This window comes from Phaethon aethereus, assembly GCF_964289735.1.
Source record: "Phaethon aethereus genome assembly, chromosome: 6".
Classification (NCBI taxonomy): domain Eukaryota; kingdom Metazoa; phylum Chordata; class Aves; order Phaethontiformes; family Phaethontidae; genus Phaethon; species Phaethon aethereus.
Genome location: NC_138580.1, coordinates 27,684,355 through 27,698,877, shown reverse-complemented (window position 1 = coordinate 27,698,877; position 14,523 = coordinate 27,684,355). Strand labels below are relative to the sequence as shown.

The window sequence follows — 14,523 nt, the reverse complement described above, 5'->3', positions numbered from 1 at the left end:
GTATGAGGGCAGTATGCCATGGTAGTAAGCAGGCTGGCTGTTAGCTTAGCTCTCCAAACACACTTCCTGAGCTGCCTATGACAAACAGTACTTGTGCTGTTGGAAGAACCATCTGCATTCTTGTCAGTGGGCTCTGCAAACACTAGACATTGTTCCCAGATTAGTTCACAGGCTCAGGAGTTGTCTCTATAAAATGTAGTAATACAGCACAGACTTAGGAGAAGTTGTCTCTCTAAAATGCAGTAATATGGATGCACAAGTGGTACAGCAAGGAAGGCAATGACAATCCATATACTTCCCTGAGCATGACTTGAACTTTTTCCAGCTTCTCACTTTTTCAGGATAAGGCTACACGGGTAGCACTGGTTGGGAAGCAGTTCAGCCAGAGGTGAGTGAGGGCTGAGGAAGATGGTCTGATTCCTATGCCTAGACATCCTGGAGATGTAGCAGGCCCAGCGGCTGGTGCTACCCCTCCCTGAAAAGGTAGTTGCTGCTGAGACTTGATTCAGAGCAAGCAGCTTGTGCAAGGGACAGTGTGCTTTGTTTTGGAAAGGACAGTAAGGAAAGTGTTCATTTACCTAGGCAGCGGTTTGAGAGCTTCCTTAACAGAAGGCTCACTAAATGAGATGGCTCCATTTTGCTAGAAAGACCAGGTCTTGTATAATTGATGCAGAGGAGCTCAGTGCTCGATAGCCTAAGGGTCCTCAACCTTTCACCACCGGAGAATTAGAGGAATGTTTCTCAGGCCTTTCAGGGAATGCTGTTAACAGGGAATTACCATAATGATCAAACATCTGGGATTCTAATTTGAAAGCCTTGATGTTTAATTAATATTCCAAACCCCTAATCACCGGATAATCTGTCTTTGTGCAACTCAACACAGTGATAGAGAGACCATTCCATCCTGTGCTTTTTTCAACACATAGCAGTGATGGCTGCTGCTATTTGCAATTGTGGTAGTTGTAGCAAATAGACAGTAAAGATGCTCAGATGAGTCTCAGAGGTTGTTTCATTAGAGAAGATGTTTGCTAAATGGATTTTAAGGTCTGGAAGTTATTGACCTACTGAGAAAGCTGTAAGAAACACACAACTTGTTGGAAATATTTAAATATCATGTAAAATCCTTCATGATGCAGTTCTTAGAACACAGAGAAATTGTAATGCAATATTTTAAAAAATACAATGTTTATTTCTTATGCCTACAATGTTTATTCCTTCGTGCTTATTTTGTTCTATGAAAATGTTCTAAAGATTTACTAATCAAGTTGTCAGTGGTTGGCAAGCTCGGGTACTCTTAACAGAGTAAACAGGTATGGACTAGTAATCCTGTTTACCATCTGTTTGGTAGACATCAGTGTAAATAAAGTTAAAGAGATAAATAAGTATCACTATTTTCACTTTACATTTGAGCAAAAAGATGCACAGACAGCTTAGGACACTCACCTCAGGTTGTACAGTAACATGAAGGAATGCAGCATACGGAACCAAGGGTCCAGCCGCCAGTCCAATGGGCCCATCAGTGCAGCATGCCAACGTTATTCATCGCCAGGATAATACAACAGCAGTGTTACTTGTTGTTCCCATTTTATGCTTATGTAACTCTTCTGAAGAATTAACTGTTACAGGACCTGAGTAAAGGTTGCATTATTTGCCTGGAAAGTGATCAGCAACAAAACTTGTCCTCAAGACCTTTTGGCAGTGCACTGTGCTGCACGGCTCAAAGGTGTATGTCTGGGATGACTGACCGCATCGGGACAGGATGAAAAATATGTGAGGCTGAACAAGGCTTTTGTACTCTCCTGTGCTTAATTTTGATAGTAAAAACGTGAAAAAATTACAACTACTGCATCTTTGGTGTAGAGATCAGGTGTTTGGCTTTTTTTTTGTGGGCAGCAACTTTGAATAACAAATGTCTCTTCTGAAAGACCTCTTCATGGTACCTGCAGGCCCCCCTCAGGCACTTTCAGTCCTGCATACTTCCAGTCACAATAAGCACAGGGCTCGGTTCCATTTTGTGTGAAAGATTTTCTCTGCGGACTCACTAATAAGGAGAGTAACAGCTGCTGAAATGCGAAAATCTGAGAGTGATGATCTGATAGCATGTTAATGTGATTTAGCAACCGCTAGGAAGGGCAGGCAGTGGGAGGACACGTGTGACTGTCACAGAAACCGACTGATGGTTTGGCACATGAAATCTATCCTGATGGACTGTTACAATCTGTTAGAGAAAAATAAATTCACGGGGCTAAAGGAGTCCCATCTAGGACTGGGACAGTGACAATGATTTTAATTGCAGTGCTAAAATGTTTAGGTCATAAGCAGTTTTAGGGCTAATCCAGAAAAGTGTTAAGAACAGTGGGAAAAGGAGAATTGTTCATCATGGTCTAAGGAAACGCAATGAAGAGGTTGAGCTAAAAGAAGCAAGAAACGTTTTGTATTGGCAGTACCTGGTAAATCACAGACTAAGGAATGATAACTGAACCCAATAATGGAACCTGTTATATACCCCCTTGGAGTATACACCAGAGAGCCAGCCTACCTTTGCACGTGACAAACTACATGACTTTAAACACCTTTTCCCTCCGGTAGGCTCAGAGCATCATGTCCCACCCTTCCCCAGTCCCAAAAGTCCCATCATTCAAGCCCCTGTGTTTACAGCCAAACAGCAAAAGAGAAGTAAAAGGAGGAGGTAGCCACCCTAGAAAACCATAAACTCAGAGATTATTTTTAACCAAATCTTTTAGTAAAAAGTTTTGATAGCTAATTAAGCCTTTGTTACGTTCTCTATATGACATAATGCCGTGACATCAAGTGTCACTGGATTACGTGGTTTGTAGTGGTTTTGTATACTCCTATATCTGTGATGAAATTTGTGTGAGGACTTGAAAGTGGAGGGAATCAGCGTCTAAATAACTCTGTGGGTTACTGCAATGTACTCTTGGGTTTGAAAGTGGCAGGGTAGTTGGGAAAAATCACGGTTGTTTGGGAACTCTTGGACATGTTTTTAAACTTACTTGGGAATTTCAGAGGCATCAGGATCAGTTCTCTTGTTTTCTGCAAAGTTTTGATGCTTATTGCTGGTCTCTTCTACTTCTTTTTAAAATAGCTGATGTGAGAACAGGTCTTTTAGAAAGGTGCAGTTCCTTCCCATGTTGTCCCAGTTTTGCTCTTTTGTCACTGCTTTGTGAAATTTTCTTTTCCAGTAAAAAAGAAGGCAGACAAGCCTAGAACTCAAAGTTTGTGGTAGTGTACACAGAGAATCCATAACATCCAGCAGCATTCTTCATTACAGATTTGTCAAATAATTTAATTCTCAGTGAAGATGAACAGCTTTCGTCTCTAATTTTGTAGTTTGCTAATTCTTAATACTTCAATGTCATTATATCTTTCTGTAAGGGTAAGTTATTGTAGCTTATTTTCAACACAGCCAATGAAACTAGCAATGTGATTCAGCAGACTTTTGCTTTACTGGGGTTTAGCGCTGTGGCAGTCACTGCCATTAGGTGATTCAAGATGTTCTGCTTACACGTGGCTTTTCCTCTCCACTCTTGTTAAGTCAGTCAGTTGCTGGAGACAGAAAGGTATCTTATAAGCCTTGTACTGTGCAGATGATAGTAGTTGAATGCTCTGTTTCTTATTACAGAAAGGCCAGGAAAAGAAAGTTGTATGGATGTATTCAGAAGAGAAAGTACCAAAATGTAGAAAAGCTTCCTCACCACTTAGGAGACTATGTCCTGGAAGTGTTGCTGCATACACAGGCAGTAATGTAGCTGAACTGGTAGAAACCAGTGCTGTAGTTGATAATGCGGACTCACCAGAGCTTCTGCAGCAGCAGAGCAGAGATGCTTTGGAGAGCACAGTCCTATGGCACTGTGCTTAGAGACTGAGCCATGTTACAGTTTTAGTGTTTTGTGGACAGTTTAGTCCTTCGTTGGGCTGACAGGAATTCAGTGCCCCCATTCACTCCAGCAAATAATAGTAGAAAAAGAGCTTAAAGAACTCGCTTATTAAGCCCCCCTCCCCCAAAAGTGACTTAATGAAAGAAGAGTACTATCTGGTGAAAGGAGAGGGAAGAAGTCATCTTCACTAGTTAACACATTTTCTATAGATGCAAAATTACTAATTACCAGAATTTTTCAACTATTTTGAAATTTGGCTATTGCCTTATGACTCCTGGCAGTTTTCCAAACAAAACAATGCATTACAATTATTTTGCCAACAGCCCAGCCTAAACACAAGGGAAGAAAGACAGCATTTCTACCATGTTTATGTATCAAATGCTATTGTTGCTTCTTAGGAAGGACGGTGATTTAAGGCAGGAGTTCAGAAACAGCGCAGAAGTACAGAGGAAAGGGATAAGATTGAGTCACCCCTAACAGACCAGTGAGGAGAAGCCATTTGTTTTACAGATGAACTCACACAAATTTTGCTGAATAACACTTTGGTTCTTGTAAAGAAAACAATGCCAAACAGTTGAAAATATGTAAACAGGCCTGGCTCCAGGCACTTTTACCAAGTTAAAACAGAGAGCGCAAAACTAGTATCAACAGTCGCACACGGCCTGAGTTCACTGCACTGCACAACACACTTCTGTCTGCCTTTATCTGAATGGATATGTAGCATGTTCCACTGATGTACCATAAAAATCCAGTATTTTTCATCTTTTTGGCAGTGTATTTCATAGGGGTTGAAGCTGAGCACAGCAAAGCAACTCAGAACATAGACTCAAGACATTCAGCAAATGAGAGACTTAATACCGAGAAAAAAGAATGGGGGTCCTAATGAAAGTTGTGATATCATCATAGAGGATTTTGTACTTGAGGCTTCTCAGTCACAACTAGTAGCCACTCCTCCTAGTTGCCCTGAGTAAACTCCTCCCAAGTGGACAAGATGCTTTTCTTCAAGCTTATTTAACTGAGAGTGACTTTGAAATTTTATCACCATGGTAATGGTAATCACAGATATGATTATCAGCATAAAAAGACTAATGTTTAGCAATAGTTTTAACTCCACCGATATTAAAATGCCACAGTATTTTTCATACAACTATGACAGGAAGTCTAAGAACTGACAAAAAAAGGAAATTATTTAACTATTCCATGCTTCTGCCCATCAGTTCAAATTTGGAGGTGTTCCTTTCCATCCCATTTCACAGGCCGAACTGTGCTTCAGGGGGAACTGTCTTTGGACTCAGAAAAGTGAGGTGATGAAGACGCTAAATGCTGACTGTGGTAGAAATGTGATTATAGACTGGGCTCTCTTTCAGTTGTCATATGCAATCACTTTTGGTCTGGATTTGGACTGTTCACTCACAACCAAGAGTTTCTGGGAGCTGCCAGCTGATCTCAATAGATATCTCAGTGCTTAGTTTCCATCCTTAACACAGTGTGCTCAGCCAAGTTGGAAATTTTATGCAATAACACGCAGCTATTGTGTGGAGGTGTTGTTGAAAATGCAATGCTTTCACTTTTTAAATTTATAGTGTTTTGTATCTTCTATAGAAGTATACAGATTCTAAAATCTGAATTTATGAAACATAAATTCTAATAGCATGAGAAATAGACCCTCCATGAAGATGGTACAGTTACTTTTTATCAGACTTTTCATGCTCCATCACAAGTTTTCGATTCTGTTTTCCTCATCTTCTAGTTCCTCCTGGTACCACCTCTCTGTGCCTCTCTGCTCTGTCTCATTTTACTCCGGTCCATTTCATTTGTACTGTTCTCCAAGTCTCTGCAATAGAGCAAGGAATAGACCCTCCCACAAACATTATTTTCTCCTGTAGCTGCTGTCTCCTGAAGCACAATTTTCCCCATATTTCTTCCTTCCCATCCTGTATGTGCCACTAGCCATAATGGCAGCAGTACTGGATTGCATGCATGTAACCCGCTGTAACTTGTTCCGGCTGAAGCTCTGTATTAGCTGACATTTTGGACATTTCCCAACTGATAGGCCAGCGTTCTCCAGGGCTTCCTTTCAGTTCTGATGCCTTCCCCGTCCCCAGCAAGATACTCCCCTCCATGCCCTTTCTCTGTGGCAGAACTGATGAGCTCTGCTCCTCCTAGTCCTGTGGTGGTAAACACCACTGCTGGGGGATGTGCCTGCAGCATGGGGTCCTCCTGCTCCCATCCTTCAGCTTACGGTGTGTCTGATGATGCTCCTTGCTCTGTACGATGGCCAGAAAAATAAGAGGTACAAATTAAAGATCAAACCAGAAAGTGGACCACTATGGTTCAGTTGCAATACTTAATCAGGAGCAGAATATGACCCATATTAAAAAAAAAGAAGTCAATGTTCACAGTGTTCCCATGTGCAGCTCTATCAGTCACTACTCTGAAATCAAGCAACGGTGGCATACCCTTCTTATCTAATTCACATATTTTGTTCCCTCTTATAGAAGAACTTGTGAAAAATGTTGGTGAACAGGAAAAAGACCAAAGCAGAAATTCCACAGATGCAGAGTTACAGGAAGAGACAACAAGGATACAAAATGAGAGTAGTCAGGGAAGCGATGGTACAACCTGTCCTCCCAGATCCATCGTCCTACAAGTAGTCTCTTTCGACATTCCCCTGAGTGATGAATCCAACTCAGAAAAATGCACTAACTCTGATCCGAACCAGAAAGATCTCACCGATGCCCAGCAAGAAACACAGAATACAGACCCACTGAATGGTAATACTTCATCACAGTCAATCTAATGAAGCTATCCAGGGCGAAGCTGCAGCAAGTTTCTGGTATCTCCCTGTCAAACATCGACAGTAATGTAAAATACCGAAATAAGGTGTTCTACAAACCACCAGCGTAAGACAGTTTCTTCAGGCATGTGTAGGAACAGTAGTGTCCCGAAACCATCAAATAAAAGCTGTTTGATATAAACAAATATAGTCTTCTTGATATTAGCTGTTTGGTATTTAGTAGAAAATTTTTTACATAAAATACCAAGACCTTTAGTTGATCTGGAAGAATGACTTTAAAGTAATTTAAAGATGCAAATTTGCAATTAAATAGCAGTTTGTTACCAGCAAATGAGGTAGACTTTCAAAACAGAACTAGCTAACATTTTCTCTTTGAATAGGTAATTATTCTCATGCTATTAAAATGCACTGCCCTTAGTTTAGGCAGCTAATATGATTATTATTTTGTAAACCACATCCTTTGTACTAAATGTAATGTGAATTTTAGAGTTAACTTGAAGTAGAAGGAATTTGCTAACTGTAGTAGGCATGAGACTGCGTCATTCTCATAGTCAGAGAGATCAGTCTTCTGACTGTAGTTTGCAGGACAAGCAGAGCAGCCAGAAAATCCCTATAATGTCAGAATATTTTTTTAGAATGTAACCATTTTATCACAAGCTGACTATGATTTAGTGTCTGGTGATTGTAAGACAGTATCAAGGGCAAGATGCCCAAGCAATAGGAGTAGATGTTATCAAAGTAAGAGAAAGTGACTGTGCATTTTAATTTTATTTTCTGAATTTGCTTATTGTTAGAATAAGCTTTGAGGTATGAGGTTAATAAGAATAATCAAGGCATGTAATGACACTTCTTTTCCTCACTTCTAATTAAAATGCTAAACTCATCAATGCTTTTATGACAGTGAGCCTTGCAATATTGTGCCAGACGTATGGCATTGTCTGAGCAGCAACATTGAAGTGCTTATAAGGCTTAGCTTAGACATAAGTATAGGAGTTGGCATATTTCTCAAAAATGCTTTTTATGGAGAACTCCCACTTATTCTAGAGTTCCGCATTCCAGCGTTTCATGCTTTTATTGTTGACAGGTTTTTTCCATCAGAAATAACAGATGGTTAATTTAGGGTCCTAAGTCAAAATATTTACACTAAAATTCATTTCACATCATTTGAAGTTGTCTAATAATTGACATTTTTATCTTTTGACATGTATTTTTTGCCCCAATTTTTGTATTAAAGCCCAACTTGAAATTCGAGTGCCTTAGAAAATTTTCCCATCTCCTGGATGAGGAACCCAGTAGGGAAAGCTGCATCTTTTATCTTTCAAACTATGCAGAAGGCAGTTGTGGTGTAGTTGTCCTTGGAGGTCTTTAGATGGCTGACCAACAAAAATGCTGTTTGAGAGATCAGATATAACTCAGCATGCAGTTAGTGCACTCTATTGCCTTGTCAATCTTTACATTCCACCTTCGCTATGAGAAAAGAGATTTCTTATTTTAGAGAAAGCTAATCTCATTCATTTTCTAAGGTAGGGAATTTTCTACAGAGTGCCTTGTATTTTAACACTTCAAACTGCGAAATTTATGAAAAGGGTAAGAAGTGGATGAGTTTGTAATGGTGTATTTCCAAAGGCAAACATGATCTGGAAGCTATTTTTTTCGTAAAGATAGTTAAAACTTTTTAATAACATGGATTCCACTAATCCAAGGATATTCTTTCACTAGAGATGGCAATAGTAAAAAAGAGTTCAGATACATCATGAAATAGAAATAAGAGATTGATTTAATTATTTTGTGGAAATATAGTATTGGTAAGGTCCTGAACTAGAAGTCAGAGCTCATACGAGGACATCACACAGCTCTTGCATCACTAAAGGGGCGGTAGTACTTAAACCGTGGACTAATAACAAGTCATGGAAAAAGGGGAGGTATAGCAGGAAAAATAACTGCATCAAGTGATTAATCACACAGTAAGAGAAGCAGCAAATTATTTTAAGGCAACTCCTGAGGTTGAGTGATGAGCCTATACTCCCGTGCTGGGAGTCCCCAACTTACATCTGAGCCGTTGTAGGTTTTGCAGCACACACCTCAGTTGCTGCTGATTGCCACAGAAAGTTTTGGTGTAGAAATGTAGGTTTCTCTACTGAAACTAAACGTCTGTGCCTGAAAGTATTAAACTGCTGTATATAGATCTTTGGAAATGAAATGCAACTGAAAGGATTTTTCTCCAAACCCTACTTTACTACAAGCTGTGCCTTTTCTTGCTGGTGAAGGTGTGTAAGTAGAGGCTACTGCTCACGCCATTATCAAACACAAAATTCTGTTCTGAACAGGTCTTCAAATTAGTTTGAAAACCGCTCATCTGATATGGTTTGCAAACAAATGTAGTCATCAATTCTTGCTGTTGTCATGGGAAATTATACTGTCACAGGAAATTATATTGTGAAAATGCTGTTGTCGTGGGAAATTCAGAGAATTTATGAGTTCCCAATAGTGACTTTTCACCTATTTGCAGACCTGTCAGTCCTTAAAATTTTTCCAGTGGAAATGTAGGTCCCTGGTCAGCCAACTTAAGCCTGCAGAAAGTAAATTTGCATTTCTTTTAGTCTCATGAACCTTTCATGGATCCCCTCATAAGTAATTCATAGTCCCTCAAGTCAGAAAACCACAAGGTGAAGCTAGATTTCTGATGTACACCATCACAAATCTTTTAGTAGAGTGATACTATGCATAGAATAAGGATATTGGTTAAGTGGTATTTTTAAAGGCATCTGATGTTTGAACGCGATTTTAGTTGTCATTTTATGTGAAACTTCTGCTCACTGTGGTATGTTGAATTTACTCTCATCCACCTCCTTCAGTGATTATTTGTGTTCATTTTCCAGCATAGATAAATACCCAGGTAAATGGAGAGCTTGATTAATGTTTTGCCTGGTTTCTGTAGCCTGGTGATGTCAGAGTCCACTACTCTTTGACCAGGTTCTTTTAGATATTCCACGTGTGAAGGTTGTAACATTTAATATCTAATTTACCTGGTTGAAGATAGTTGATGTTACATGGGATTTCCTATTTAGCAGAGTGATACAAAATATACTGAAAGCACACTACCAATGTAAGTTACACTTAGCAAAACAGAGCAGTTGCAGTACGCTGCTCAATCACAATGCCGATGCAATTCCCATTACTTGTCTCTTGAATATGCTCACCATCACGACGCTGGGCATCCCCAGTCACCAGTAAGGCATAGATGAGTTAAAGCCAACTCAAGCCCATTGCTCTCTTCAAAATTCTTTTACTAGTTGTTTAGTTTTTATACTCTGTGTTGGGCTGAGACACGTATTCACTCCTTCCATGCTGGCCTGGCTAACTCAGGGAGACAGTCATACCCCTCTAATGAACTCAGGGAGAAACTTCTGCACCACTGGTTGATCCCCTCAACTGGGATATAGTCAGTGGATCCACTCAACTGGCATAGGTGCTTATCTGAAAGAAAGGCCACCCTCTGCTCCCCTTTGTGTTGAGATTGTCCGCTTGCTTTGCAACAGCTCTGCTCAGTCACCCCTTGCATTGTCTCCCGAGCTCGATGGGCCCATCTCCATTGAGCTGCCTTCTATTATAGGGGTTTGTTGGTCAGTCACAGTATCAATTACATTCTGGTTTTATGTTACTAAGTAGTTTGATTTAGACTTTAAATTTAATAACATTTCATTCTTGCATTTTCCCTATTTTCCCAAAATTTAAATCTGTCATAGAAAAATATTTTGCATATCTATGGTCTTTTGAAATGATTTACAGAGGGACTGTGTCATCATATTCCTAAAACTTTATGTCCTAAGGACAGATCAGCCATGTAACTATTGAGTGAGAAGTCTGACTATATATTATTTAAATACTATAATCTTTTAAGTCAGCGCTGTCCCCTTCACAGAACTTGATGCTTCTAATAAATCTCAGGGAAGACCCAGTATTAATTTCTAAACTATGTCATAGATGATATAATAACATATATGGTGGGCTGTTTCTGTGCCTGCCAATGAAACAAGTATAGTGCAGGGATTTACATCACTGTAATGCACAGGGGCCGGGGCAGCAGACTTTCTGCAAACATACAGTGAGACTCAGGTCCTGACTCTTGCAGACAAAATGAATTAATACTGGGTTTCAGCAGCAGGTTTAAGTACCTCTGCAGAGATTGTGCCTCAATGTTAAAGCTAACTGAAAAAAGACAATGCAGGCGTTTAGTATGGGAATAGTCTGCAATATTCAATAGCAAAGGGAAAACTCAGGCTAAAATGTTTCACATTTCTCTTTCGCAGTGGTGAAATGATTTCATATCATTCTAAATGGAGGGAATTGCATTAAACTGTTGTCGTTGTCTGAACGTAGACGCTTAATATTAGTGTTTTTGCAAGTGTTTTCATTGCTGGAGTGTGTGTAGGAGCCCCATAACTACAAATAGCACAGCAGTCTCTGTTTTCTCCTCACACTCCCCCCTTCTTTTTCTCTGTAGGAGTGATATTTGAGATGGTCAAGAGTGAGCGTGTTGTGTGTGATGCAGTAGCACTCGGCACAGAAGGGATCTATAGCATGGGTAGCACCCCCACTTCTCACTTTTGCACCTCTGTTGGTGGCCAGCAGATCCAGACGGGACTCCTTCAGCCAAGGTCAGACAGTTTCAGAGGAATGTCAGGTAGTTTCAGTGGAATGCCACTTCAAGCAAACAGAAGGTAGCATAGATACGGCCTTACGTTTTTTTCCTTGTTCCCAAATTAGAGTTCTTTCATTATTCTAAGCAGCACTATACATCTATTGGGACATTATTAGCTTTCTCCATGATAGATTTTTCTACCTCTGTGCTTGTGGTACTGAGGATGGAGGGTAGGAGGCTAAAGTGGTGTCTGGAGTGCTTGCTGACTCCCGGGACGGGGAAGTAACACCTGCGGGTGCTGGGGCTGGGACAATGAGACAGAAAGTAAAACGAAAAACAACGTGGTTGTTCGGATTGAAATTTCTTATGTTAGCTATCATTGTTCTGTCTTTATAAAAAGCAGCAAACTCAGTTTGGTTCTGAGTTATTTTCTTCTATTTGAATCTGATTGAATTATAACAGAGATGGGGAGCACTGGAAGATGATCTGTCTGCGAACTCTCACTGAACGTTTGGATGTACTGTGATGAAGGGGTTCCCCATTAAAAAAAAAGAACAAAGGGACTGTTTTCTTCTCCTTGTATCGCATCTCTTTCTAGCTGTAGTTCTTGTAGACTATCACATTTTATTAACAGGAGTAGCTGTGCCCTGCGTCCTGGTCAGTGCGAAGGCAGAGCCGGAGGGCCGCTATTACAAGAACTCCAGTTGTGACTGAATGCAATTTTTCTCCACAATACCTTTGTCCTTTCCATCATCTCACTTTCATTTAATTGAATGTTACAAGATTAAGTGGAACTATTATAAGGTGATTTTTTTTTAAGTGATGATTTTCCTTTTCTCCTGAGTGATTTATTAATTAGAACATTAATTTTAAAAACTGCTTATGTTTAATTAAACAACTCCACGTTTCAATGATTTATAAACGCTAATTGGCACACTTTTAACTTTTCAGTCATGGTGATAGCCACATTAATCCTTAACACCAAAATGTAAAGGAGATAATAAATCCGTGATAGAACAGATTATCAGTAACTTCGCTCCGTATGACAGTAGAGGACTACCCAGTCACATCGAGTTATATACAGTGTTGCCCGTCATCAGCAGTCAGTAAGTGAAAGCCTCTTGAGGATAAATAGCAGTGGACGGATCCACACCAACAACGTGCCGGTTTGATACACGGTACCGCAAGCGGCATCGAGTAATCACCCGTGCCACGCAAGTGCTAGTGATCGTTCGGTGCCGCGGGGGCCCTGTGCCGCTCAGCCGAGCGCGGAACCCTTCGCGTCCGTGCAAAGTGGGCACAGATCGCTGTGGTACCTGGTTCGTTAGCGTTCCTTGTGCACGCTGTGTGGCTTTAGAAGTCAATGTTTACTTTTCATGAAAAATAAAGTTTTTGTTTTAAGGCCTCTGTAAACCGCTCCTATCCCACTCCTAAAACCCTGCTAAACACTCTACGTCAAGTATAAAACTTAAATATTTGGGTCAATTAGGTTTTACTTTCATACCCCTTCCCACCCCAATTCTTTTTTATGGATAATAATAAAAGTTTCTCTAAATCCCTGCAAAAACAACTGCAGACTGAAAGATCTGGTGAAGTTCTTGTTCTAATTCATCTTAGTCCAATTTTGAGACTTCAAAATCCTTTAGAGAGCTGCTTGTCTATATTCTACTCACACAAAATTTATGTAAAATAAGGGGGACAGGGAAGAATGCTGCTTGGGGGAATATGGCCCATCCACTGGCGGCCGCGTTACAGAGTAAGCAGCAGCGACTCTGCCACCGTTCATGGCAATGAAACAAGGGTAAAATCAGTAGCAATCCTCACTGGTTTACAGTGACGCCATGATAAATTCATAGCTATTAATTTTCTTCTTTCCTCATTGTCATGAGCTCCCTTTTCCTCTGTTCCCTTTCTCTTTTCTAAACTATGAGCCTATTCTTCAACTTCAACTTGCTGCCTTTCAGTTTTTGTTTCAGGTCGCACATCATCTGCTTTCCCTTTCAGCTGCTTGTACCTTTGTTTTCTGTCTTTCAGAAATCTTCCCCTGCCTGTATTTTTATTTTTACAATTTTTTCTCCTTCTCCCAGCTCGTCTTTTCCACTTTTGAGACTTCTGTGCATTTCCTTTTTCACATTTTCAGTTCGGCATTATTAATCTCTGGAGGGATCACTCAATCAACTGGTTAAAACTATATTATAGCTAGTAAATAACACATCAAGTTTGCTACGTTCTCCCCGTGCCTACTATCTCTAGTTTATAATTTCCTCAGCTGCACTCACTCAAAATTACTGAGGGAATAGTTTAAGCAGCAGCTTAATATTATGATTGGCGGTTTGAAATTAATGTTGTATCACTTAGTTTGAAAGCTACTTGTGTCACTCAGTGTCATAGCTCCTATCTGGTTGAATTGAGTTCTTACAACTTGACATCGGCATCTTTCATTAGATGAGCTGAGAGAAGCTTACTCCCAGTTTGAATGCCTGCATTAAACAGCACTTCTCTGCAGAGGGTGAATTTTGATTTTCAGTAAGTTGGAAGGAAAAATAAACCAAATCCACTTTATTAACACTTACTTACTTATGTAAATGTCATCGTAGTTTTGTTTCATGATGTGATCTATTGCTGTCATTCTATCTTATGGATAAACCATAATGATTAGTTAGTTTGATCCTATGCTTACTCCGGTGAGAAAGCAATTAAAGCAAGCAGTGCCTGAAACCTCATTTTAACTTTAAAAAAGTCAAGGGGAAAAAGTTCCTGTACAGGGCTGCGCAGATTCTCTTGGTTAACTTCCTCACTCAGGTTCCCAGTCACTTCTGTTTGTCTTCCAGGTGAGCCTAAACACTGCAAGAAGTCAGAAGATACAGTAAAAGCCACTGAGCAGAATGAAGCACTGATGCAGAACTAGATTTGCTATTTCATAAAAGCTTCTGACATTTCAGGCAGGACAGGTAATTTTGTCATTTCTTTCTTATAGTGGGGAGAGTTTTAGACCATAAAGACTCACTTATTTTTATTATTATCCTCTTTGTTCTGTTCCAGTTGTGGTTTTATTACAAAATTTTTACATGGGCACATGGTACATCCCACTTTCTATGTCCCCTTAAAAGCCATTCAGTATAAAGAAGGGGAAAACAATGCTTTTATATCTCTGAATCCTTAATGTTAGACTAAATGCGCAAGCA

General features: G+C 40.0%; 1 protein-coding gene across 1 annotated transcript in view; it reads left to right on the top strand.

The window, feature by feature from the left end:
* PDE1A (phosphodiesterase 1A) overlaps positions 1 to 14,246 on the top strand; it is a gene marked incomplete at its 3' end in the record, with an annotated part of 42,220 nt that extends 27,974 nt beyond the window's left edge. The window contains exons 12-13 of the mRNA XM_082001706.1: positions 6,398 to 6,673; positions 14,170 to 14,246. Coding sequence (XP_081857832.1) covers positions 6,398 to 6,673; positions 14,170 to 14,246 — 353 coding nt within the window. The remainder of the gene's footprint in view (positions 1 to 6,397; positions 6,674 to 14,169) is intronic.
* Positions 14,247 to 14,523: the final 277 nt, after the last annotated feature.